The sequence below is a fragment of the Alternaria arbusti genome (genome assembly GCF_024043155.1).
Source record: "Alternaria arbusti strain BMP 1465 chromosome Unknown scaffold_7, whole genome shotgun sequence".
Taxonomy (NCBI): domain Eukaryota; kingdom Fungi; phylum Ascomycota; class Dothideomycetes; order Pleosporales; family Pleosporaceae; genus Alternaria; species Alternaria arbusti.
This window is the reverse complement of record NW_026249947.1, coordinates 737,443-762,557: the sequence shown is the minus strand read 5'-3', so window position 1 is coordinate 762,557 and position 25,115 is coordinate 737,443. Positions and strand designations below refer to the sequence as shown.

Sequence of the window (25,115 nt, the reverse complement as noted above, 5' to 3'; positions counted from 1 at the left end):
CCTCAGACTTCAACTCATTCCATCGCTCCCACGACCCCCCAGCGTGAAGCAGCTCGCTGACCCCGCTTGCGGGACCGTGCGGAGATAGCAAGCGGACCGATGACCTTGTCCGGCTTAGCTCGCGACGTCACTACCACCGAAGCTCACCACTGAACCTCCGTGATCTTCATCCTCCACAACTTATCCGGAAGCTTCACCATGGCAAGTGGATCCGTTCTATGCAAAGACAGTTTAAGCCGACGGCCAAGTATCGCCGAGACAGCCACCCCGCACGCTGCATGGCGGGGAAGTACCTCTGTAGGCTAATGTCCTGCGAAAAACGCTCTACGGGCAGCGGTTTATGTACTGCCCAGACGGGCCGACCATTATGTTTCTTCCGTTTATGACGGAGTGTGTGCATGGGACGGAGGGAAATGACCCGTAGTGTGCTCTATCGTATCGTATGGTTTTGCTCGGGTACAAAGTACCGTCTTCGTCGTTCACGCTTATCGCTCATCCTTAGTGACAGCATCGGTGCCATCAACCATCAGATGAGCTAGTTCTAAAGTTGGTATATTTCCCAACATATCTCACCCACCAGGATGACGGGTTCCTTGCGAGCGCTGTACAACTCGTACAGCATCCTACTCCTCGGCTTCTTGTTCTCAATCTGCTTCGACTCCGCAGCCGCTCATGTGGTGTCTAAGCCACGATCTACAACATCAGGCCGTCAACGCACTTCTCTAAACGCAGACTGGCGATTTGAGCGATTCACTTCGGATCCAGATGGCTTGAGCTACGAGGGCTTGAAGCCGTGGATGCTACCTTGCGCGAACGACTTCATCACCGGAGAAAAGTACGAGAGACCATCTGGTGCTGCTCCCGGCGCCAACATCAGCTATGTTCAGTCGAGCTTCGACGATGCCGCATGGGAAGCTGTCTCGCTCCCGCATGACTGGGCTATCTCCGGCACATTCGACGCCCCGGGCGTTGAGGGAGGTCAAGGTCGTTTGCCGATTAATGGAATCGGATGGTACCGCCGCACACTCTCCATGGATGCGCAAGTCCTCCAATCTGGCAAATCCGTCTTTCTGGATGTCGATGGAGCTATGTCGTATGCTGCGGTATGGCTGAACGGTCACCTCGTTGGTGGATGGCCATACGGCTACAACTCTTTCCGTCTGGATCTTACTCCTTACGCCAAAGCTGGCGAGAACACACTCGCTATTCGCCTGGACAACAAGCTTGACTCATCGCGCTGGTACCCGGGCGCTGGTATCTACCGTAATGTTTGGCTTGTCACTGTCGACCCAGTGCATGTTGGACATTGGGGAACCTACGTCACTACTCCTAGCATCTCAGAGGCGGAAGCTACTGTCGAGATGGTCCTTGATCTGGAGAACAAGGGTAACAGCAGTCAGCATGTTGAAGTTGTCACCGAAGTCTTCGAGCGCGACGCGACGACAAAACAAGCTACTGGTGAAGCTGTCGCGAAATTCTCTGCTGCGAACGCGGACGTTGCAGGCCATTCTAAGCAAGCAGTACACGGCTCAGTTACAGTTCCGAACCCAAAGCTTTGGGGACCACCACCTAGCCAAAAGCCCAATGAGTACGTCGCTATCTCTACCGTCTCAGTCGGCGGAGAGGCTATGGACACCTATGAAACTGTATTCGGTATTCGCTCGGTCACTTACGATCCAAACCAAGGTATCCTTATCAACGGTGAGCGTATCTACGTCCAGGGATCTTGCAACCACCATGATCTGGGCGCTCTTGGAGCAGCTTTCAACACCAGGGCTGCGGAACGACAGATCGAAATATTGCAAGAGATGGGCAATAACGCTCTTCGCACGTCTCACAACCCGCCTGCCCCCGAGTTCCTTGATCTCGCCGATCGATACGGTCTCATGGTTATGGATGAGATCTTCGATACCTGGAACTTTCCCAAAGTGGAGAACGACTTCCATCGCATCTTCCAAGAATGGCATGAGCCTGACCTCCGATCGTTCATGCGCCGTGATCGCAACCACCCCTCTATCATCTCATGGAGTGTTGGCAACGAGCTTCCTGAACAAAGGAACTCTACTGGTACCGAAACTTGCAGGACACTTCAAGACATAGCCCACGAAGAAGACCCTACCCGCCAAGTGACCATCGGTATGAACAACGCCAACGCCACTACTGGAATAGCAGCCGTTATTGACATCATCGGTTTGAACTACCAAGGTGAAGGCAAAGGAGACTCTTGGGTGAGCACCTTCCCCAGCTTCAAACAAGAATTCCCCGAGAAGATGATCTGGAGCACCGAATCTGCATCAGCACTCAGCACTCGCGGCAAATACCTCTTCCCTATCACGGCAAACAAGAGTGCCATCGTAGGCGGCGGACCAGGGGAAGGCGGTGACCCAGAGAACAACATTGTGTCTTCATACGATCTCTACGCACCTGAATGGGCAGCTTCAACCGATAAAGTGTTCGAACAGCAAGACAGGCATCCATACGTCGCTGGTGAATTCGTCTGGACTGGATTTGACTACATCGGTGAACCCACCCCATATGACAACTCAAGCCGCAGTTCCTACTTCGGTATCATCGACCTGGCTGGTTTCAAGAAAGATCGCTTTTACCTCTACCAAGCACGCTGGAGACCAGATCTACCCATGGCCCACATCCTCCCCCATTGGACGTGGCCCGAAGATCGTATCGGCGAGGTCACACCCGTACATGTCCACACTTCTGGTGACGAGGCAGAACTCTTCGTCAACGGTGTCTCCGCAGGCCGTCAATCAAGGGGAAAGTACGACTACAGACTCCGCTGGGATGGCGTAAAGTACCGTCCCGGCAACATCAGCGTCGTCGCATACAAGGACGGCGAAGAATGGGCCACGGCATCTCAGTTCACAGCAGGTTCTGCTGCGTCGCTGAACGTGACTGCTGATCGCACGACAATCACTGGTGACGGTTACGACCTCTCATTCATCACTGTCTCCGTGCATGACGAGAACGGTATCTTGGTTCCAATGGCGGATGATGAGATTAGCTTTGAGGTCTCGTCTGGCTCAGGTGTTGTCGTTGCTACGGATAACGGTGATCCGACAGACATGAGCCCATTCCCGGAGTCGAAGAGGAAGGCGTTTGGTGGAATGGCGCTGGCTATTGTGAGGAGTGAGGCCGGTGCTAGTGGAGATATTGTTGTTGAAGCGAAGGCGGAGGGCTTGAGTGGTGGGAAAGTTGTTCTTACTGCTAGTTAGGTAGTGATGTGTGATGCATGAGAATAGTTAATCTGAATGAACTCACATGATATTCGTTAGCATCATCAGTGTATCTTAAGCTTGAGTGCTGGACATGTTGACTATCGCTTGCCCTGGCAAGTCTACGCCGAATTGAATGTGTCCATGAGACGACGTCTTTAAGCCAACAGTGAATGTTGATAAGTTTTCAGCGCATCGGGGGTTGCGATCTGATGCTCTAGCGAGTCTGAGTCGTAGACGCGACTTCAGAACGCAGTGCATGTCGACTATGTCGTCGCAAATCGAGATGCAGATAATGGCTTCTACTTCCAACACTAATTTCCATCCCATCTTTGTCGAGATAGAGAGAATTTTCTCGTTGCCATAGGAAAGTCGCGGGTCGGCGCCCGCAACCCACACATATAATATTTTGATCCCACCCGACTTCTGCCTCCTCACCACATCCACACATTCGAGTAAGCCCCCTACCTTTTGCACCTTCTCTCATATCCAGACACTCACATCGCCACAGACTAGTCACAATGCAAATTGCCACTACCCAGAAAGTCGTGAATGCGCTCTCTCCTGCCCGCCGCGTCCCCGACGTGCGCCGCGCCGCAGTCAACACTAATGTCACTGCCAACCCGGTCAGGCCGCTGTACCAGCGGCTCCATCGACCAACTTCTTCAAGGACAAGGCTAGCTGCTACTCCGGTGGCGGCGAAGCAAATTAAGCCAACACCTCGCGTGTTGGCGTCAAGGACAACTACCACCGCTTCGGCGCCAAGGGTACCCAAGATACTTGCTAGAGCTCGAGCTGACTATAAGCAGAATGCGGATAGCAAGATTGTTAAGACGCGTATCCCGAGGCCTACGATTACGGCGGTGAAAGAGGCTAGTGTACGGAGGCAGTCGAGGCTTTGGGCGAGGATGACGAGTGTGGTTATTCGGCGTAAGATTACGGTACTCGCTGCCGAGACCACTACGGAGGCGGATATTGACGAGGAAGAGTTATATGAGGAGGTCAAGAAGCCTACGATGGAGTTTGAAGAGCCGGCGTCGGAGATCGATGAGCCCGCGGACGACGACATGGACAACACTTCGCTCATGTTCAACGACAACAGCTTCGATGACTCCGTCAGCCCTGAGCAGCAGACTTCTGCCATGAACCTCTTCGGACGGAAGATGGTCAGTATGAAGCGGCTCGGTATGGGGCTGCGCACAAATCGGGATTGGTTCGTTGGGCTGTCTCGATGCCCTGACTACACCGGTGATTCGGTTGGTTTGGAGCGCGTGCGATCAAGGACTACGGTGACGACTGAGTCTCATCTGACACAGGACGCCAGTGAAGGAGGTCAGTTCATCAAGTTCGATTTATTTTCACAACTAACGTCTTTCAGTTTTAGCTTTTGTCGAAAGGCCACATTCGGCGAAGGCTCCAGCTTCACGGCTGCCTGTTGTCAAGCCAAAATCTGTTGTTGTCTCCCAGAAGACTACGAAACGACAGATGACTACTTCGGAGACAACGTCAGCATCATCATCGAATCGCGACGCCACGGCGTCAAAGCCACGCAAGCCGGTCGCTCCGGTGGCAGCTCTGCGCAAGACTCCGAACAAGCCAACCACTGTTGCCAAGTCGCTCCCGAAGCGGAACTTGGCTCCAATTTCGTTGTCAAAGCGTAGAGTCAGCCGTACGAACACGAAGAGGTCCGCAAGGAAGCCAGATGCGCAGGCATCACGCAAGGCTAAGACTGTACTGAAGTCGGCCATGCGCAAGCCCAACTCCCAGGTCGTCAAGAAGCACGTTTGCTACGTTGAGGGACCCATCGCGCCACGCTTCTACGACGTAGAAGAGACCGTCAAGCAGTCCGCTACTGCAGTTGATGGGTCCACAGCGTCCTTTTCCTGGGAGCCACTGACGGGCCTTCTCCACTCTCAGCCACCCTCGCCAGGCAGAGGTGCAACTCAACTCTTTGAAGGCTCCGACAGTGGCGCTCTGACCATCAAGCGACGCTTCCTCAACCGCTACGCCAGCGTCCAGCGGTACGCGGCGCGCCGCCGCCAAGAAGCGTTGGCTCGCAGCGAGCGAGCAGCGCTGGGTCAGCTTGACTACGGCAACGCAGACTTCAGGATCGCCTTGCAGGCCTCCAATGTCATCACCGCGGATGACATTGGCATGATGCAGGATCTGAGCAACATCGGCAAGGCTGGCAAGTTGTGGTGCGGTAATCGGGCTTCGGCAACACCGGTGCTGGTTTTCGGGTCGTTCAAGGAGCCGTTCGACAACGCGGCTATCCCGGCGAAGGGTGTCAAGGCGTACAAGAAGCCTTTGCGATGGCCGATCACTGGGGTTGAGGCACGGTTAGAGAAGTTTGCGGACGAGCACCTGAAGTCTCTTCAGGGTGCCGATTTGGTGATCTGAGGGACGGGTCTATTGGAGGTAAGACTTCTAAAGCGGTCCTACGTTCTTCGCTAACGACGACTATCAAGGCTTTGGTTACGGACGAGAGAGGAGCGCTGTTCAAGAGATGGATGAGATGATGGGAAGATTGATGGAGGTCCGGTAAGTTAAGTGGGTTTTCGCTGACGACCACTAGCACGTAACAAAGCCGGGGCGTCCTTTTCGACAGGGCGGGGCGAGTGGTGGGACCCCGCATTCATCGCGAACGCTTTTACGACTTGGAAACCGATGCAGTGGGACGCGAGCGTCTTGGAGGAGGTGTGGCAGGCTCGCACAGGTGTGATAACGGTTTTGTTGGCTTTGATGTTGGAGGATTGCGTTTGGGCGATTTTCACATTTTGTATACCGTTCTTGTTTGCTTACTACTCATTCTTCTTTTCGTCGTAGCGCAATGTACTATACATGTTCATCTTCCTCTACGTACGAACCTGTTCTGAAGTCCGGGGCTTCCAGGATCCAGGTCTTGGGGATTTCGGAGTTGGCATGCCACATCTGGCCCGTTACCGGTATCATCATCACCGTCATCGGTCCGCCCGTTTTCTCGTTAGTATGAACTCGACTATGGATAGCTCGGCTCCCAGGGAACTGTAGTCGCTTCTCTAAGCGCCCATTCAGTTGGTTATTCTACTTCCCAAGCCCACGTGTTGACGGCAATGTCATCGATTTCATGCAGAAGGCAACGCCGAGTTCCAGGCCTTCGCGCAACGTTCCTGCGTCCTGTAAGCCCACGTCGCACGTGTGTTGCTCATTGGTGAATTGTTATCAGGCACAGCAAGGCGCCAAACCTCAAGAGGCAGTTGCCGAGAATTAAGCACGGCCACCGCCAAGGTCGCCAAGGCTGGAATGCCGTGACTGCAGCTACTGAGGCGGCGGCGTCCGCTTTGTTTGCGTGGTACAAATAGTGACAGGCTGCCAAAGAGGTGGCTTGCTGTTGTGCTCGCGCCTCTTCTCACCAACTCCACCAAGCCCAGTCGGAGTGAGGATGAAGTTCGCCACTGGATCTAGCGTGTCACTTATCGCCGTCTCGGCGCTGACGGCGATCGGTCAAGCAGAAGATGCGCTGTATAGCAAACGTATGGTGAAGCGCGGTATTAATGCGGATGGAAACTACAACATCTGTAAGTCAGCATGTGTTGACTCCAACATTGCTTCTGCTCACGTGATTCAGCATTCTTCCACATCAACGACGTGCATGCCCACCTTGATGAGTTCAGCTCCTCAGGAACCGACTGCACCAGGCCCGAGCGCGGCTGCTATGGTGGTTACGCGCGTGTGAAGACCGTCATCGAGGAGCAACGCCCCAACTACGAGGACAGTCTTTTCTTGAACGCCGGTGATGAGTTCCAGGGCACTCTGTTCTACGGCTACTACGGCGGCGAGAAGATTGCGGAGACTCTGAACCAGCTCGGATTTGATGCCATGACTCTCGGCAACCACGAGTTTGATGGCGGTGATGCGGCGCTCGGAGAGTTCTTGGTCAACCTGACGTTCCCCATTGTCAGCGCGAACGTGCATTCCGAGGACGAGAACGTCAACAAGACTGTCAAGCCATACACCATCTTCGAGGAGCACGGCTTGGCGCTGATCGGTGTCACTGCAGAGGAGACTGGCAGTCTCAGCAACGCCGATGTTACCACCGTCTTCTCCAACACCGTTGAGGCCGTTCAAGGTGCTATCGATGAGATCAAGGCCACTACCAACATCACCAGGATTGCTGCTCTCACTCACATTGGCTACGACAAGGACCAGGAGCTGGCCAAGGCTACCACTGGTCTCCAGCTCATCATGGGTGGCCATAGCCACACCCTTCTCGGTGACATGGAAGACGCCGAGGGCAAATATCCAACTATTGTTGAGAACCAAGATGGCGACGAGGTCTTCATTGTTACTGCCTACCGCTGGGGCGAGTACCTCGGCTACATCGATGTCACATACGATCCTCAGGGCAAGATTCTCGCTTATCATGGCGCCCCGATTCACCTCACCAACACTACTGAACAGGATGAGGACCTTCAAGAGCAGATTGAGGAGTGGCGCATTCCCTTCGAGGAGTTCGCTGCTGAGGTGCTTGGTACCAGCGAAGTAGAGCTCGACCAGACGACCTGCCAACAACAAGAGTGTCTGCTCGGTGACTTCATGGCTGATGCTATGCTCGCCTACCGCAAGAACAACACCGATGACGTCGACTTTGCTCTCATTAACGCTGGTGGTATCCGTGCCACCATTGATCAGGGTGACATCACCCGCGGCGAAGTCTTGACCTCGTTCCCCTTTGGTAATGCTATTGTTCAGGTCGAAATCGATGGCAAGACCCTCTGGGAGTCTTTAGAGGGTATCGTGACCGGTGTCAACGTCGGCAATGGCAGGGAAGTCACCTCCTTCTTCCAGGTCAGCACTGGCATCAAGGTCGAATACAACCCCGAGAACGCCAACAACTCCAAGCTTGTCTCTGTCACCATCGGCGACGAGCCTCTCAATAACGACACTACCTACCAGATGGTCACTCTTGACTTCATCGCTGGTGGCGGTGACAACTTCTTCGAGCCATCAACCGACTTCATCACCCTGGACACTCAGGATGAGGTACTCACTTCGTACATCTTGAGCCAGACACCAGTAAACATCGAGCTCGATGGACGTATCGAGGAGGTCGACGGCCAGAGGGAGGACACTCCCGGAGCTGGTAACGGTACCAGCAACGGCACTTCACCCACGACGGGTGCACCGCCTCAGCAGACTGAGAACGCAGCTGCACGTCTTGGTCAAGGCGCCGTTGGTGTCAGCGTCTTTGGTGTTCTCGCCGGACTGTTCATGCTATGAGCTTGAAGCGATCCAGAGGCACGGGGTGCATGATTCGATGTGAATGATATAATAAAACCATTAATGAAATATTTACCGTCATCAGATGCCCCGCGTTTTCACTCTTGTCAAATCGTCTTCCATCTTTCGTCAACTATTCGTTACCAGTAATGCAAGACAGCGAGCCACATGCGCCCGTACAGTACAAACCTCCGATGCGAGCGCACCAGAAAGTATAGTCTCGCTCCAGTCAGATCAACATGGAAGTGAATGACAGGGTCAGTAGGTCGTGTGCAAAGCACCTTCTGGCTACAATAACTTTTGGTTGCTTTACCTAATCACGTTCGCTCAACAGAAACGCCTATCCAACTCAACTCCGAACGTTGCACTATATTCATCAAGGTATGCCTAAACGCGACAAGAAAAGCGAACCCAGAGTTGTCGTGGGGCGTTTGAGAGGAGTGAATGACATAAGAATCGGCACACCGGCACACCCGCCTTCCTTCCTGCCACCTAATACCACTCCAGTCGCGAAACGCGAACCTAGCATCACTGAATACACATTTGAGCAATATCAAGCTGCCAATCTCAACGATGACGAGAAGCACGCCGTCATCGGCAAACTCCGCGATGAGCTGCCCATCATTGATCGCGATGAGGCTGACGATGTACTTCTTCGGTCTATGGGACAGCAGCTTGAATTAGCGGTCTTCCCGACATGCATGATGATGCAGGTTGAGCCTGTAGCTGTGAAGCGCATGCTGGATGACCAGTTCCGCAAGGCGTACGGAGCGGAGGTTGAGGCGGAGATGTTGGGTAAGTTGGGACTGTGCCGTGTTGAAGATGTCGAGATGGCGGTGGCTGCGGAAAGGATGCGTATCCGCACTAAGAAGAAGGGTAAGAGGCAGAAATTGGGGGAGAGTCAGGAGATGTTGGCGGATGTTAAGGAAGACTCCGCCGTTCATGCACTATCTCCGCCGAACAAAGAGGTGAAAACGGCGCCAAAAAGCATTGAGGATGAGATCAAGGCCCATATTACACGAAGGAAGAGAGCGAAGCGTCGGGTCAGGATGGTGACCCTGCGCGCGGGAGCTGTGACGCAGAAATGGGAAGAGTTGAGTCGTAGTTCGTCAACTAGTGTGCATGATCAGCAGCACATGCCGCTACTGCCATAGAAGGCTGCTTAGGAACATATTGTAATGCTAGACGCCGGCAAGCGTACTAATCGCCCAATGCCGTAGTCTGTGATGCTACCTAGGTAAAGAGCCGTAGTGAGTGTCAAGTGGCGGACTTGAGAGGTAGGAGTCAGGCCTCATCATGGAGAATTTACGCGTAACTGGATCCAATAGTTCAAAGATGAGTCTCTGTTTGACCACGCAGCTTCGCGCGAACGCGAGTCCTTCGAAAAGCCGAGCTAGACGCGTGACGTCATGGAGTGCTTAGTCATCCTCGACCGCGGCGGGGGACGCGTTCTCGGCGCCTCCAGGGCTGTTTCCTCAACATCACTGCATCAGCCCAACAACTTGCTAGCTACCGTACTCGCGATTACGGCATTCCGATGCTTCATCATGACTACGAAAGATCGTGTTGTGAAAAACGGATGCTACCCCGATCAACGTCTGCACCTCACGCAAGGAAAAGAATTTAAACACGCCTGCGGCCTACATTAAGACAAAAACATGCATGATAGGTAACCTAACGTTAATGCAGGCTTCAGGATGTCGAGATTTCCCCTCATCCAGGTGGAGGCGTCATATCCTCATTGCGATGCATCCAAGACTTTCGACTGGCCATGCTCTACCGGATAGCTTGCTAGACATGTCACGTCTCATAATGTATGTCGATTGTCACACAATGATTTTCGGCGGCAATGAGCTCGTGAGCAATAGCGCAAATCCAGACTCTACGGTCTGTAATGTAACGCGTGGTCATGAGGCTCGGGCAAGCAAACCTCGAGTTCCTCTCGCAATAACTATAAGTACTGCTCAGAACGCCCTCTGAACCCACACCATAACAGTTCATTCGCATTCATTCCTGATAACCTCAGAAACAGAATGGTAGATCCTTCAGATGAAAAAACCGTTCCCAACATCGAACCCGTTCCCTGGATCGTCCAACCCCCAAGCAAGACCGCTATCTGTCACGTCGACTACCCCTTGGGAGATACAGCGGAGCTCTATGTCGTCCCGATCACTGTCAGCAGACAGAACAAGACCGAACAGTCAAACCCCATCATAAGCCAGAAACTGCGACGCAAGGCCATTACTGAGTACCTCACGCTGCATAACCTCCACGACCGCTGTGCACTTCAACTGTGGGCCCTAAAGAACGTCGACACACAAGGAAACACCGATGGGGTAGTCTGGCCTATCGACGAGCTCGTATTTTTCGCATCCGACCAAGTTCGTGTGGAAAGTCTCCCGGACGAGGCGAAGCAAGGCACTATCCTGAAGAACACACTCGCGACAATCAAGGCATCCGATGGTACATCACGAAAAGAGGCTATCCATTGCGAACTCGACTTTGCCCAGGGGAAGAAACTATCAGCAGAAGGCACCGACTGCACAGAATACTGGAGAAAGATAGAGCTCCTCGTGCGCAAGTTTGGCCCCACCATGTCTACCAAGGCTGTGACATCTGTCAAGTCGGGAGCTCTACTTCAAGAGACCATCGAGAAAGAAAACCAGAAGGAAGATACCCATGTCCGATTCCGAAACTACCAGACCACCGTCAACGGAGCTGAACACCTTAAGGTCTTATTTCGCACAACATTGAAGCTCGATCCTGACCATCGAAAGCTTCACGCCGAGGTCGATCTTGTTCCTGGTATCAACGGTGGCGTGGGTCTTTCTGATCTGATCGCCAGCACCTTTGGGTCTGGCCCACTGGATATGAGCGACGCTCGACTCTCGCGAAACGTTAAAGCGATGCTGGTCGGTCTTGCAGTTGCCCGCATATACGAACCGTCACCTCAGCCCGCTCTCGAGCCATCGGTATCAGCAACTGGTTTATTACACGGTATCGGAAATATGGCAAACAGTCCCCGTAGTAACAGCGGGCGTACTCCTTTGGGGTTATTGTCGACATCCCAAGAGAACTCACGTGCAAATAAAGTCGGGTCGGGAAGCAGCAGCACCGCTGTAACCTCTACTTCAAGCTTCCCAGAATCCGTGATCTTGAACCTAAAGCCGGCGTCTCAAGTTCCGGCCTTCTGGAAAGACGACGAGAAACAGACAGTCGTACAGTATCTCTTAAAGAGTAAGTGGCGCGACTGTGATCGAGACAAGGCCCCGACTGATTCATCATTATAGCATATCCTGACCTGAAGGAAACAAAGCTCCTCGGACTGCCGCTAGCAAACATCGGAAAGGATACCTGGGTGCCGCTCGAATTCCTCAAAACAGCCGGACAGGCAGCTTCGATACAGCAGGTTCCATCTTCAGGCCACTTGACGGCTTCGCTCCAGGACCTAGGAGCGAATTATGACTTGGCTGGAAATGGGAAGCGGTTGCTCGACTTCCTCAACGGTGAAATGAGGGACATGCGCAAGCGCCACGAGGCAAGTCGATATTTGCGTGTTGTCACTGTAAACAAGTCAAGTGCTAACATATTTGCAGGGTATGGAGCTAATCGTATCCAAGAACAGTACAGAGGCTGAGACGCTCAAGCTCTCCTCGAACGACACAGAACGCATGGGTCGCACCTCTCTGGAGGGAGCTGGAGTCGGCGCCACGATTAGGTGCGGTATTATCTACGTTAGACCCAGTGCTATGCGCTCCACAGACTTTGACAGCTTCGCGAAATCGCTTGTCACGCGACTGGAAAGCCACGCAAGACTAGACCGAGACCAGCGCATCCTCGATATTGAGTCACTGGACACGAGCCCTATCGCTTCAATTCCCGACATCAAACCACTTCTTCTGCTGCCTGGGGACACTACCGAGGAAGTCAAAGCGTTCTACGACAGCAAAGTTGACACAATCATCGCCGTGGTAGATGAGCGGGGTCGGAGTAAGCAAGAGATCCAGTACGTCCGGGCAGAGCTACAAAAGTTCGGCAACAGGAAGCTTGGCGCAGTCGTACTCTGTGTCAGTAGAAAGGACCTGGAGCCCCGAACCAACAAGACAACCGGACTCCTTACTCATCTTCCCACAGGTATTCTCCAACAGCTGAACGCCCTGCATGGCAACCTCAATTTCGCCGCCAAAAACCCGCCTAGTTTAGACCCGGTCAACAAGCAACTGATGATTATAGGAGCTCACATTTCACACGCTGGATCCGGTGCGGCCGCTAGCTGCCCCTCGGTTGCGGCTCTTGTTGGTAGTGTTGACGAAGCACTGATGCGCTACACCGGTAGTGCGCGACTACAGGCTACATTGAAAGCTACTTTCTGGAAACCAAACTGGAAGCCCTCCAAATTGAAGCACGAAGTCGAATCACGGATTGTCGACCTTGAGAGCATGATGCTCGAACGTATCGAGGCTTGGATCGCGAAGCAGGGACGCACGCACGCGCCACACATCGTCTTTTACCGCCATGGCCTACAGTCCAACCACGAAAACACCGTGATGGAGGAAACCGCTGCAATCAGTCGTGCCTGCAAGGGTTCCACTTGGGAAGATGGTAACGCTGCCACCTTCGACTATGTACTGGTCAACAAGAACGCGCACGTTTTCTCGCCCTACCGTAACGTTTCCAGCGAAGAATCCTCCAAGGAGGCTGCGTATGAGTTCAACATCGCCGACAGTGCCGGACAAGTTGGACACAAGTACCAGTACTATGTCCGGGATCCACCCAGCAACATGCTCACTGGCGATCAATTCAAGACCCTCACACGCCATCTAAACTCGAGCTTTCAGCAGAAGTATGCCAAGATTGCTATCGCACTTCCGGTCCATTACGCCCAGAAGCTCGCTAAGCGAATGTACGACTACTTCCTTTTCGCTACTACAAACCGGTACGACCAGCTTTCGAGCGTCCAGCGACGATTGAAATTCTCCGACGAAAAGACATTCCAAAGCGATCAACAGATGGCGGATATGATGAACGAGTATCTGCTTGGTTACGGCGTAGTGAAAGCGCGCGAAGAACCACAGCCAGATCGAAAGAACCCTTGGATGCCACAGCTTGACGACAAGATGTTCTACCTCTAGCTGTCTGGCTAATCTTCACAGCTAGTAGCCAGGGCAGCTTTATTTACCTCCTTCCTGGCTCTCCTTCTTTTCGCCACCATATTTTTCGACTCTTCGTCACCTTCAGACCCCCCTTATTTCCTATGTTCGCGCATTCACCGCCTCACTCGCTCCCCCTGCACCTGTCCCGTCCTGCCCACCTCTCCTTTCATTTCCTTTGTTCCTTGTCATTTGCGATCTCTTACCGCCCCACCCCCCTTTCCCTGCCCACACCATGCCCGTTTTCCTTTGACCATCTCGATCCCTGTCTTGCGTTCTGATTTCCGCGCTGCTTTCACTTTGGATCTCCCACGAGGTCTCTAGTTAGTCACTCATTTAGAAAGAATACCAGTCACTCCTTTGAAAGCACGTTTGTCTTGCCATGATCTGAGTTATTGAGAGCCCCGCAAAAGCCGACGTTGGCACTTGCACCTTATACAAGGGAAAGATTGAACAGGTTTGCAGACTACATCAAGACAAGTACATGCAAAGTGGGTGTGTTAACATCGATGTAGACCCCAGGGTGTTCACATTTCCCCTAGTTTGACGTGCGTGTGAGAGCTTTTGTGCGCCAGAATATGGCGTCATCATGCATGATATTGTCATGAACTAATCTAAGACCATGTCGAATGTCAAGGAAGTGGAGACGGTCCGTGCGCAGTACTTCGGTCTTTGCGACGGCGCTGAAAGTTGATGTCAGTTGACAATTGAGTTGACTTGATGATCTCAAATAACAACGAAAGAAGCTTATGCAAGTACAATCTCCTTCCACTTCATCGGCCTGCGACACGATTTGAACACGCCTTCTCGCTGGAGATAGCCAGATCCAATCCTCTCGGCGACATCCCCGTTCCACTCAATCATGAGGACTCTGTACCTCGGAGAAGGAACGTAAGAAGCACTCTCCCGCCGTTCAAAGCTCAAATCCCCCTCTTCGGAGATAATGATGAACTCGCGACATGATAGACCCGCCTCCACTTCCTCTGAGTTAACCCCAGCATCGTATTCGCACTTTCCGACAATATTGCCCTCCGAATCTATCATGTTGCCGTCCCCGCCCCCCACGACAGGCTGTTCACGCGGTGGATGATCCCGAACCTCGTAATAAACCGATACTTTCCAGAATTGTAGTACCAATGGAAACCCCGCAGTGCCGTCTGAGCGCTCGTAGCATAGCTTAGTTGGTAGGGAGTTGCGTGGGAGTCCTGGAAATCTCGCCTCGTGGGCTTCTCTGGCCAGATCGACATCCTTGCCATACTCATCGCCGCCATGTAGCCATCGGGGTTGGGCGTCAGCACTCGCGTTGTCGCAGACATAATATACTCTCCACGTCGCATGCTTGAGGCAAAGTTGAATAAGTTCCATCTCCGATGCCTTATGCACCCATTCTCGATGCCCGTCATTCGGATATCGCTTTGCGTCACCATACATATGTAGATAGTCAATCTCTTCGCTGCAATATAACTGAAGACCACTCCAGCCTGCCCAGGTCCAACTTGGGAAGCACTTGCGTCGCTCTAAGGTGCCGCCCTTCCAGAATAAGGCGTGATTGAAGTAAGCAAGCGGTAGGCCCTCATAACAGCTTCCAACACCAATTCGTTTCACCACACCAGCGAAGGCATTCAGTATGTCCTCTTCTTTGGTGATCTTGAGTTTTGAGTACCTTGCCAGTGCCCACCGGTAATTTGTATGGGGAAGATGCCCATGTAGACGTCGCTTGAGAGAGAATGTAAACTCACTCTTGTTGTTAGAGACCATAATTCTATCTGATGAATTGGGAACGCAATCATCGGGGCCATCTTCAGTATAACTAGCTTCATCGCATAAGAAGTATACCTGATCGTTTGGGGCAAAGACGAGCAACCTAGATGCCAGCTGGAATTCCTGGAAGCTAATATGCGTGAGTGAGTGTTCTTCGGGAATTGCCGTGATGCTTTACATACGTCCACGCCCTCTCGCAATACTTAGTCTCTCTAAATAAGTGCTCGATATCAAAATGTGCCAGGAGGGTCACCTCCGACGATATCGCGCGAGTGATTTGCTTGCAGTAGCGTTCTGTACTTACACCGCGAAGCGGATCGTCTGCGCTACTGCAAGTCCCCGCAACGACAGTAAGAAGCGACCCTGCGTAGATGTTGTCCATGTTGGAAATGGCAGCCTGCCTCGCAGCAGCGTCGTCGGAAACGATGCACAGAGCATCCACCCACAAATATCTCTCGCCAATCTTCTCTACTAAGATCATAGCATCGCGTATAGTTTTGGGAACGGTGGGAGAGGAAAGACTAGACTCGCGGGAGAGGTCCAGGAGGTTGTCCTTTTTTAGCTGCACCTGAGTGGCATTTCCCCACACATAACTCAGGGCTATATATCGGCAATTCTTCGGGGCAGGGACGATGCGTTGGTCTACGACGTCGATGACAAGAACGTTCTCGACGGATATGTCGCTTTCCAATTTTGATCTCTCTCGGCAATGCGAGTGTTCGCTCTCGCAACGGGTGATCCAATGTTGGATGTGCTCAAAATCCAGAAACGATGGACCCTGCGGAAGGATGCGACTGAAGTAAGGGTACCTTAGAAGATCTTTAGTGGCTGGTCGGATCCCCGCTCCCCATTCATAGATTCTGTCCAGACCATGGATTTCCAGTGCGATGCAAGGTTGAAATTTGGATTTCGTATTCCCCGCTATAGGCGTACGAGAATTGACCAGGCAGGTTCGTGCACACCGATCGTCGACAACAGAGGGTATCTTGTAGGCAATAGTCGCTTCGATCAACTCTGCGATGAGCTGACATAGGTCGCATTCCGATGGCCTTATGTATACATTGCATTTGTGCGACCACGGCGGCTCCTCGAGATCCGCTGGAGGAAGGAACTTTGCGGGGTTTATATTGAGTTTAACGCACTCGTCGCAAAACCTTATGATGATATATAGAGTAAAAGGATGTAGAAGGAACGATGGTGATGCCTCTGAACAGCAATGAGGGGCAATTTCGACCCCACCAAATTGCGGGCATGAGGCACAGCAAGACACCTACATCAGCTCTAACTCTATCCATACATGATGAACAGGCCATGCGTAGCCGCCCGAGGCGGCTATGGAAGCTAAGACCAAGAAACGACAATAACGTCTGAAAGTGGTTCAGCTGCTGAAGGGGAAGGCATCGCGAACGCTGACGAAGGCATCCTGGGTCTACGATGACATGAAGAGAACCGGTAGTGAGATGTTGCCAGGCGACACGAAACAACTAGAGGTAAGGGTCGATGGAGGGTGCATTGTTGAATGGTGTGAAGATTTGTCGCGCATGAGGAAAGCGCGAAGGCCACAGTGAGGCTGCGGCGGATGCTGCTAAGCCTCGCGCCATGACATCACCGACCCCTTTCACTCGTGCCACGAATCCATCGAGAAAGTACGCGCATGGCATTTGTTAGGCACACGCGAGTTGGGTATATCATGATAAGTAAATGGGAGACATGAGGAGCATATGCATTTGCAGTCAAACATTGCGGATCCAATTGCTGCGCTACAGTATTTAACTCCACGTGACTTCTAGAGACCATGCCCACCATCGACGAATCAACAACAAAAGTCTAGCCAAAGCGTTATCAATCTGAAAGCAACCGAACTCCAAATAGTACGTTCTCATCTTCATAGAACCCCGACAATACGCTCCCATTTCGCTCAGCTCAATGTCCCCTGGCGACTCCTCTCCACGCCTGCCGGCGCCGTGCCAATTTGGCTCACGAGCTCCGCTTCATCGGCCCGATTCAATTTTGAATCAAGCGCATCATCCAGACCAGTGTTCCTCTTGCGCATCGGACTAGTCGCATCTGCCGCACTATCATCAACATCGAGTTCCTTTTCCTTGCGCCTGATCGTACCCATGCTTGCTACACTTGCATCGTCGCCATCGGACTTCTTCTTGGTCTCGCCCTCACTGTTTTGCACTTCGATGGTGACGTCGGTGTTGTCTTTGCTGAAGACGCGGAGACCGACGACGCACACAGCGTTCCAGGGGTCGCGCTCGAATTCATCTTCCTCTTCGACGTAGGGGTAGCGCGTGTTGTTGTAGCAGATATAGCGCTGGCGTTCAGAGAACATGCGCGGAATGTTGTCTTCATCGTCGGAGAGATCTGAGTCGAGCGAGCAGGGGCCATCGAGATCGGAATCCCAGGAGTCGTCGGACATGTCGTCGGGCGAGTGCATTCCGTGCTGAGCGCGGTGGGAGTACTCGCTAGCACTTCGTCCGCGAGTGACCTGAATACCAGGTCGGATACCCGGGATGGGGGTGAGTGTAGCCCGGCGAACGCCAGTTGATGGTCGGTGCTCAGGACGCGGACTGTATGCCCTTTGACCGGGCGTTCCAGGGCGAAACTCATCAGTCAGCGGCGTGGGGATAGGCGTCGGCAATGGCGTAGGAATAGGCGAATCCGTCATCTGACCTTCGTTGTATCCGTCGCGACCTTGGTATGCGCCAGGAAGGTCGGTGTTGTAGCCACCGCGACCCTGAAGCTCCCCAGGCATGTTTTGATTGTAACCTCCGCGACCCTGAAGTTCTCCTGGCATGTTCTGGTTGTACCCCCCTCTGCCTTGCAACTCACCAGGCATATTCTGGTTGTACCCTCCTCTACCCTGGAGCTCTCCAGGCATATTTTGATTGTAGCCTCCGCGCCCTTGAAAGCCTTGACTATGGGTCGCAGGGGAAGGTTGGGGACTGTGGTGGTATCCACCACGTCCTTGAAGGATTGCAGCCTCAGGGATCGCAGAGCCATTGCTGTCGCGGTTGTAGCCGCCACGACCCTGCAATGCTCCGGGAAGCGATGCATTGTAGCCATCACGGCCTTTGTTGTATCCGCTCCGGCCGCCAAAACCGCCACCTGGACTAGCCGAGCGCTCACGGAGTGGGTCAAGGCTCGATGCACGATGGTGCCTGGAGACTGCTTGGTGAACAGGCTTAGCGTCTTCGTCGCCGGAAGTGCGGTTGTCTTCCTCGACATTTATTCCAAGACCAGACAGGCTTTCGAGCTTCCTCTCGACTTCTGCCATGTCGCCAGATCGATTGAGTTTGCGCGTCTCTTTCGCAGCTTTCTTCAGGTCACGCAGCTCAGCCTTTTGGCGTAATCTCTTACGGCGTTGATGAGCTTGCTTCATCTCGGCCTTCTTGCGCTCAACTCTCTCCTCTTTGTGACGTTTGGCCTTGTCTTCTTCTTGCTCCCTGAAGTGTCCTTTGGCATGCGCGAGATCGTAAGACAGCCCGATCGAGAGCAGTTTCTCGCGCCGTTTGGTACAGGTCATCCGAATGACTTCATCAGGTGTCGGATTGTCAGGAATTCTGGTCGCTTTGATCTTGAGCAGGACGGTGTAATTACCAGGCTCAAGATCCAGCTCGGTAGAGACAGAGCGCGTCATGTAGTACGTGCCGTTGCTGCGAACGATGTACTCTTCTTCGTCGTCTTTGTGGAGCCGGAACTGTAGGTTAAACTCATACTGACCTTCCAGACCTTGGTAGTAGCGATCATCAAGCTGGCTAAGCACGATGACTACGGGGCCGCCCTTCGCGAGATGTATCTTGAATTTGGTGTCGAGGTAGTCGACGCTCCACGGAACGTTGACACTTGTCCACTGCTGAGAAACCGTCCATTCCGGACCGAACAGTCGTGTACGGTCAAAATGCTGGTAGGTACGCAGAAGGTCCTTGTACGAGATCCAGAAGACACCGTCGTCCCCGAATTTGTGGTCGAGCTTCTTCATCCATTCTGGAGTCCATTCTTCTGAACCGTCGCTCCAGCGACCAGTCCACTCGGTGCGGCCCCAGGGGTTCCGAAGCTTCAGCAGGCGCTGACCATCGATCTCGCGTGCTTCCATGACGGAGTATGCATGTTTCTCCTGGATACCTTTGCGAGCGCCGTAGATACCGCCCATCTGGCCACATCCGAAGAGAAACGTCTTATTGACGTTCATGAGCTCTTCGTGCCAGAACTTGTCCTTATCCAAGATGTCGGTTGCAAAGATTTCAGACGTGACACCTCCAGTCAGGTCCTCGATACCTTCGCCTACAAAGCCGCCATTAATGGCACTGTAGTCGCCGTGTGCTTTGGCAAAAGCCTTTTCCAGCAGTGGCAGCCATGTTTCATTGGGATCGCTGCATTGCGCGAAGTACAGGGCCCTGGAACCGGTTTGCATGACAGTCCGGTATTCATCTTCGGGGCTTTTCCGGTTCTGAAGTTCCAACCAGTGGGAGCGCTCAAGTTTTGCTTCGTCAAAGTCCTCCTTGATGAGATACAGCTTGTCGTCGATGACCTCGGATATCCATTCGCCATCTGAGATAAGTCAGCTTGTGAGCTACCCGACTATATAGTCATGTTTTTACCTCTGTGGAAGACAAATCCGTACACGCCGACCTGCTCATCGCGCGCAACGCACACCCGCTGTATCAATTCTTCCTTGTTCGAGATCGTCGCCAGTGCCGACATGAACCAGCAGTCACCGTCATTGCCCTGTCGTACATCGTTCGCGGTGGCGCCTTCGATGAAAAATCGTGGTTCATCGAAGATGTCCTGTGACGAGTTAGGCATGCGACGATAGTGGTGGTGGTAATACATACCTCGACTCTCTTAACCGACAAAGGATGGAAGTCGGCGTTCTCTTCATTGAGCCCAGTCAAGCAGTCGGCGGGAATGTCTGGAATAAGCTGCGACCGTTTGAAGTCGGCCTCTATATCGAAATGTGGATCTCTGTATTTCTGGTTCAGTCGTCGGCATTCTTTGACGATCTTTGCGACCTTTCTGGTGCAGGCTTCCTTGGCCTCCTCGTAGGATGCAAGCGCATTGACCCCAGGTATGGACCCTCTCGGCGCATGTGCGGCGGCACGTTTCGCATACAGATTGTCGGGTAAGATCGTAAAGATCTTACCGGGGTGTTTGGTCGTAAATTTGTTCCAGAACTCGTCGATGTTCCTCTGGGGAGCTTGTTTTCTGACCGGCAAGCGTGGCCGTGGCGCAGAAGCAGGTGTATCTTGAACCATGCTGGGCGCCCTAGAGTGTGGAGTGGTGATGTTGATGAAGTCGTTGTGAGTACCATTCGATGCCATTGTCAATTCTGTGCCGCGGCCCAAATGCTCAGGGGCTGGCTATGCTTCTTGGGGCGTACGGCGTCCATTGGGGGCTCAGTCGTTAATAAATGATTTGGGATGACGATGGAATTTTCAGCCCCCAACGAAGCTTCATACAGCTGCCATGTATGGTGTGGTATTTCGAGAGCCTGTAAGAAAAGAAGTGGGTCGGTCAGACACGAGGCGTTGCTCGGCGCTGCCGCAGGGCCCCCGCTCGCCATGCCGCTGCGAATCAGCTTGCCGCGGAGCTTCCGAACCCATGCTCGCGGCCGTCATCAAGCGGAGAGGCAGATACAACGGCGATCGGCTGTAGCTGCACTGGCCTGCATCTTCAGCTGCAGACAAGGACGGACGACGAGTAAGAGTGTTGGGTTGGGACGCGACGCAGTAGGGAGGCTCTCGTTCTCTGGAAACGGCTCAGACGGCCAATGCGCGCAACTAGATTAGCCTGGGGGCGGCCGGCTAGCCTATTCTAGCTGACTACGGCTGGAAGCCTGACCGACTTCTTGTCTTGTCATATTACCAGTAAAGGGTCATCTGGTGATGGTTTGGAGGTGAGCAACTTGTTCGCCGAATCTGCCTGCATATGGTGGTGGTGCTATGACGCCTCTCACACCTTGGTACCATCACCGTGCGGCATTCGCGATGGTCTGATCAAGCGTTTCTTTGCAGACGGACAGGAGTAGCACCCAGACATGTGAAACGTTCCATCTGCGTGTTCAGCTCATGGGATGATAATTTTGGAGCTGTATACCTACACCTATGGGTCATTCTGCATCCCGGTCCAGTTTACAGGAAGGGCAATGGACACGGGCGCAACACCAGCGAGGTTCGAGAACAGATTGATGCCGTACTAGGATCCACGCGAGGATGGGTTCGGGCTAGAATGATTTCAGTGGGTGTTTGTGTATCTCTGCGCGCCCGAGGTGTGTGCCGACTCTCCATTGATAGGCAACTTTCCCCCGCGAGCATGGGACATGCATCAGGTATCTCGGTTCCGAGCCGCCGGGCATGTCTCATTGCGTCCATGGTGCTGGAAATGACGCTGACTAACGCGCTCAAAGTGCCTGCATAGGTGCTGTAACGTTCAGCAAGGCTCATAATGAGTCGACAGGAGTAGCGGTAATGGCTGCGCGCTCGTCGAGCCGATGTCTCGATAGGGAAAAACGGCAGACGTAGCTCCCGGATGAAACAGTATCACCAACGATTGTCAGGTTTCCATGTCAGCCCTAGCACACAGCCCTACGAGCGATGCTGCGAGCGTCCTGCGATTTTGCAGGGATGCGATCTCACCGTAATTTCGACGCGCACAGCCAATCGCGACGCGAAGCCACACCTGGTGTAAGGACAACAATAAATTCCCTTGCGCCGGACACAAGGGCGACCGTCCAATCGCGAGTACGTTACTTGAGAGAACCAACCTCTTTCAATAAATCTATCGTGACGTCCGGGGATGCACAACTACGTAGGCTGACACTTTTTCCAGTAAAACATAAGGAGATACAAACTGCTGGCCAACTCGGGCCTTGACGCGACACTTGACGCTGTGACAATGCGAGGTCAGCTCGGGGTATGCAACACAGCTGGCGGATTGAGCGGTAAACACATCCCCTGAGTGTTGAGAACGTGTCGACCCCCGAAGGTTTAGCGAAGATTCCGATACCGATTTGGAATGTGAAGTAGTGCCAGGCTGAGTGCAAGGCTGAAGTGGTGAGATGTGGTGCGAGGCTTGGAACGTTTGCCGAACTCGGGATTCTGGCGCTTGCCGAAAGCACGGACGAAGGTTTTAGCTTGATGCCTCATCATTCCCTTTGCTTGAGGCGCGTCCTGCTACCACAACCCTTTTACTCTATCGACATCACGGGAAGACGACATGAACAGCATCACCCAGTATCATGTCGGTCGGCTCAGTTACGAGCCTACACCTCGCAGTAGTCGACCTCTATCTCCGCTGCTTCTCATTCGTCGCCCTCTGAGCGGAGCCGCTATCCCTCCAGATTTCCAACGACTTTTGTCTAATTCCTGTTCAGCTATTCGCGAGCATTTACGGCAGTATCGACAATGTTGCTTAGGAGGCCCCTCGATTGACTATAATTTTTGTAATTTCGGATTTCGATGCAGCATGCAATGTCCACCCAATCCTTCAGACACGAAAAATAAAGCCTCATCGCTGCTTGACTACATCACAGATACCCACCCCGCTTCTCGGTCGCCCAACTATCAATATGTCGCCGTATGTAGTCATCATCATTGAACACGCTGATGCTGTCCAGGTTTGCGTCGCCTACCATAAACTTGTTCCTCTTGCGGCTGTGTTGAGGTAGTCTCGAGCCTTCCCTATCACATAATTTGCTTCCCGCGGGATTTGAGCTCCCAGTAGATGAATCAGATGCTATGGAACTAGTCTCTGATCCGAACCCACCGTCGGAGTTCAGCTCCAATACTGGCCATGGCTCGTACTTCCGGAAGCTATCCAGCCATCGAGAAATCTTTCTGCGGTCGACATTTGCTATCAACTTCTCAGCATTTTCCGCGACCAATCTCTCCAGGTACTTCTTATCTCCACCCAAGTCGAACGCATTTTCCGCATATGGATCGATTCCAGCTGCTCTGGCTGCCGCTCTTCTAGCTTCTAGCTTATCCTCCGCGTCCTGTAACATCGTTGCATATTTACGTATAAGCTGCACGAATTGCGGGCCGTACTCATCCTTCAGCTCTTCCGGGTCGCGATCGGGATTATCTCTACAGTAAAAGTCTAGCAAGGGCCCGTGGGTGCCCCGAGCGTCGTCATGCATCTGCCTAGCCGATTGGACCTTTGCTTCGAGGCCTGCAAGGTGTTGCACCCACTCGTCTTTTATATCAGCTAGTTCTTCCTCATACGTTCGCGGAGCCTTCGCCGGCATCTCGTTGGGCTCTGGTTCGGGTGACACCGCACCACAAGAGCTATCCGTGTTGGTATCTTCACCGTTATACACATCACTATCCCCATAGTATCGGGAGCGAATTCTGTGATGGAATCTGTAGTCGGCTGCGTTCCAGTCTCTCTCATCGTCATCTGATACAACTCCAGCATCTTCCAAGATCAGGCGGTGATAATGATCAAGATCCCACAAGCTGGTCCACCAAATGTGTTCTGCATCCCGCAGCCTGCTCTTAAGTCGCCGTTCGCGCGTCTTGAAGGCCCGATAATTATTCTGTGCGCGCTTGCGATAGTCCTTCACGGCTTTGAGACGAACTTGTTCGTCATAGTGGGGGAGGCGTGCAAGACGTAAATCCTTCTTGACCTGCTTGACCTCCGCAATGGCGCGTATGTACACTTGCCAAGCGGGTCGCGCCTCTTCGTTTATCGCATCTAGTTCCACATCAACTTGCTTTTTCGTTCTACGGTACCGACGGCCCTCGGTAACAGCGTTGCGCATCGCATTAAGCAGTTCACGGGCGACCACGAGAGACAAGACGTTCTTCTGACCATTAAAAGTCCGAGACAAGACGGAATCCCCTTCGGTGAAAATATCAGCATCTGGCGCAGTTTGACAAGCGTGCCATAGGTCGTATCCTGGACCGAGATCCGCGCAATCCTCGCAGGAAGATAAGCCGCAATGAGCGGCGTGATAATCACCTGGATAACAACGCTGGCAACCCGCCAAATGGCAACCGCAATGTTGAGAACCGCCTCTTGATGTAGGGTGGGCCGTTGGCGCATGTGACTTGCCATTCATGCTGGCTGCTGCCCTTGATGGACTCAGCTTCTCAGCGGATGTGTGCGACTTTTGTTTTGTCATGTTTGACCTCTCGCCTGCTGCCGTCGGGCACATAGCATCTTGGGTATTTCTACCCGATTCGCTAAGGAGATTCGCTTCTTTCAAGGTTTGGCGAAGTACAGAGTTCTCTTCGTTGTACAACCTCCACAGTCCACTCCTGGAAGAGATGGTATCAAGTTCCGATCGACGATTCGGGCGATGCGCGGCTGGAGACAATCCATTTTGAGATCGTTTCCCATGGTTTCCAGGACATGGAGTACGCTGCTGTTCAGATCTGGAACCTCGCAAGAAGTATGAGATACCTTTTCGTTTGGATGGCCGATACATACCGGGCATATGACCTATTGAGCTACAGTCTGCTGGATGGTGTCTACACGTTAAGTGCTTGTCAAAGAGCAACGAGGAAAGCGAGAGAATCACAAGCTGAACAAAGGACTTGTCAAAGCTCCAAGTGTGTGTGATGAACAAAGCCGATAGTCCCAAACCTTGATCCCAAAGCCATGACCACCCTTGTTCGCCACAATGGGCACTTTCTAGCGACAACAGGAGTGGTGAGAACGCGCCTAGCGTTCCGTTACACCCATACTGTTGAACAGTCTCTATTGG

The 25,115-nt window shown here is 52.9% G+C and overlaps 7 protein-coding genes across 7 annotated transcripts; 5 read left to right on the top strand and 2 right to left on the bottom strand.

Annotated features, from left to right (window-relative positions):
- Nucleotides 1-581: 581 nt before the first annotated feature.
- Nucleotides 582-3,230, top strand: J4E86_006069 (uncharacterized protein; the record flags this gene model as incomplete). The annotated part of the gene is made up of 1 exon (XM_051446600.1): nt 582-3,230. One exon carries the CDS (start codon nt 582-584, stop codon nt 3,228-3,230), a length of 2,649 nt encoding a protein of 882 aa, XP_051302175.1.
- A 521-nt stretch (nt 3,231-3,751) lies between these two features.
- On the top strand, nt 3,752-5,630 carry J4E86_006068 (uncharacterized protein; the record flags this gene model as incomplete). The annotated part of the gene is made up of 4 exons (XM_051446599.1): nt 3,752-3,856; nt 4,040-4,396; nt 4,547-4,562; nt 4,609-5,630. The coding sequence occupies 4 exons, from the start codon at nt 3,752-3,754 to the stop codon at nt 5,628-5,630; spliced, it is 1,500 nt and encodes a 499-aa protein (XP_051302174.1).
- A 1,021-nt stretch (nt 5,631-6,651) lies between these two features.
- Nucleotides 6,652-8,489, top strand: J4E86_006067 (uncharacterized protein; the record flags this gene model as incomplete). The annotated part of the gene is made up of 2 exons (XM_051446598.1): nt 6,652-6,787; nt 6,838-8,489. The coding sequence occupies 2 exons, from the start codon at nt 6,652-6,654 to the stop codon at nt 8,487-8,489; spliced, it is 1,788 nt and encodes a 595-aa protein (XP_051302173.1).
- A 239-nt stretch (nt 8,490-8,728) lies between these two features.
- J4E86_006066 (uncharacterized protein) lies at nt 8,729-9,643 on the top strand (the record flags this gene model as incomplete). The annotated part of the gene is made up of 2 exons (XM_051446597.1): nt 8,729-8,750; nt 8,997-9,643. 2 exons carry the CDS (start codon nt 8,729-8,731, stop codon nt 9,641-9,643), a joined length of 669 nt encoding a protein of 222 aa, XP_051302172.1.
- An 879-nt stretch (nt 9,644-10,522) lies between these two features.
- On the top strand, nt 10,523-13,621 carry J4E86_006065 (uncharacterized protein; the record flags this gene model as incomplete). Its single annotated transcript, XM_051446596.1, has 3 exons — nt 10,523-11,726; nt 11,780-12,054; nt 12,086-13,621. The coding sequence occupies 3 exons, from the start codon at nt 10,523-10,525 to the stop codon at nt 13,619-13,621; spliced, it is 3,015 nt and encodes a 1,004-aa protein (XP_051302171.1).
- Nucleotides 13,622-17,318: 3,697 nt separating this feature from the next.
- Nucleotides 17,319-20,727, bottom strand: J4E86_006064 (uncharacterized protein; the record flags this gene model as incomplete). Its single annotated transcript, XM_051446595.1, has 3 exons — nt 17,319-19,957; nt 20,008-20,194; nt 20,242-20,727. 3 exons carry the CDS (start codon nt 20,725-20,727, stop codon nt 17,319-17,321), a joined length of 3,312 nt encoding a protein of 1,103 aa, XP_051302170.1.
- A 2,204-nt stretch (nt 20,728-22,931) lies between these two features.
- J4E86_006063 (uncharacterized protein) lies at nt 22,932-24,167 on the bottom strand (the record flags this gene model as incomplete). The annotated part of the gene is made up of 2 exons (XM_051446594.1): nt 22,932-23,058; nt 23,209-24,167. The coding sequence occupies 2 exons, from the start codon at nt 24,165-24,167 to the stop codon at nt 22,932-22,934; spliced, it is 1,086 nt and encodes a 361-aa protein (XP_051302169.1).
- Nucleotides 24,168-25,115: the final 948 nt, after the last annotated feature.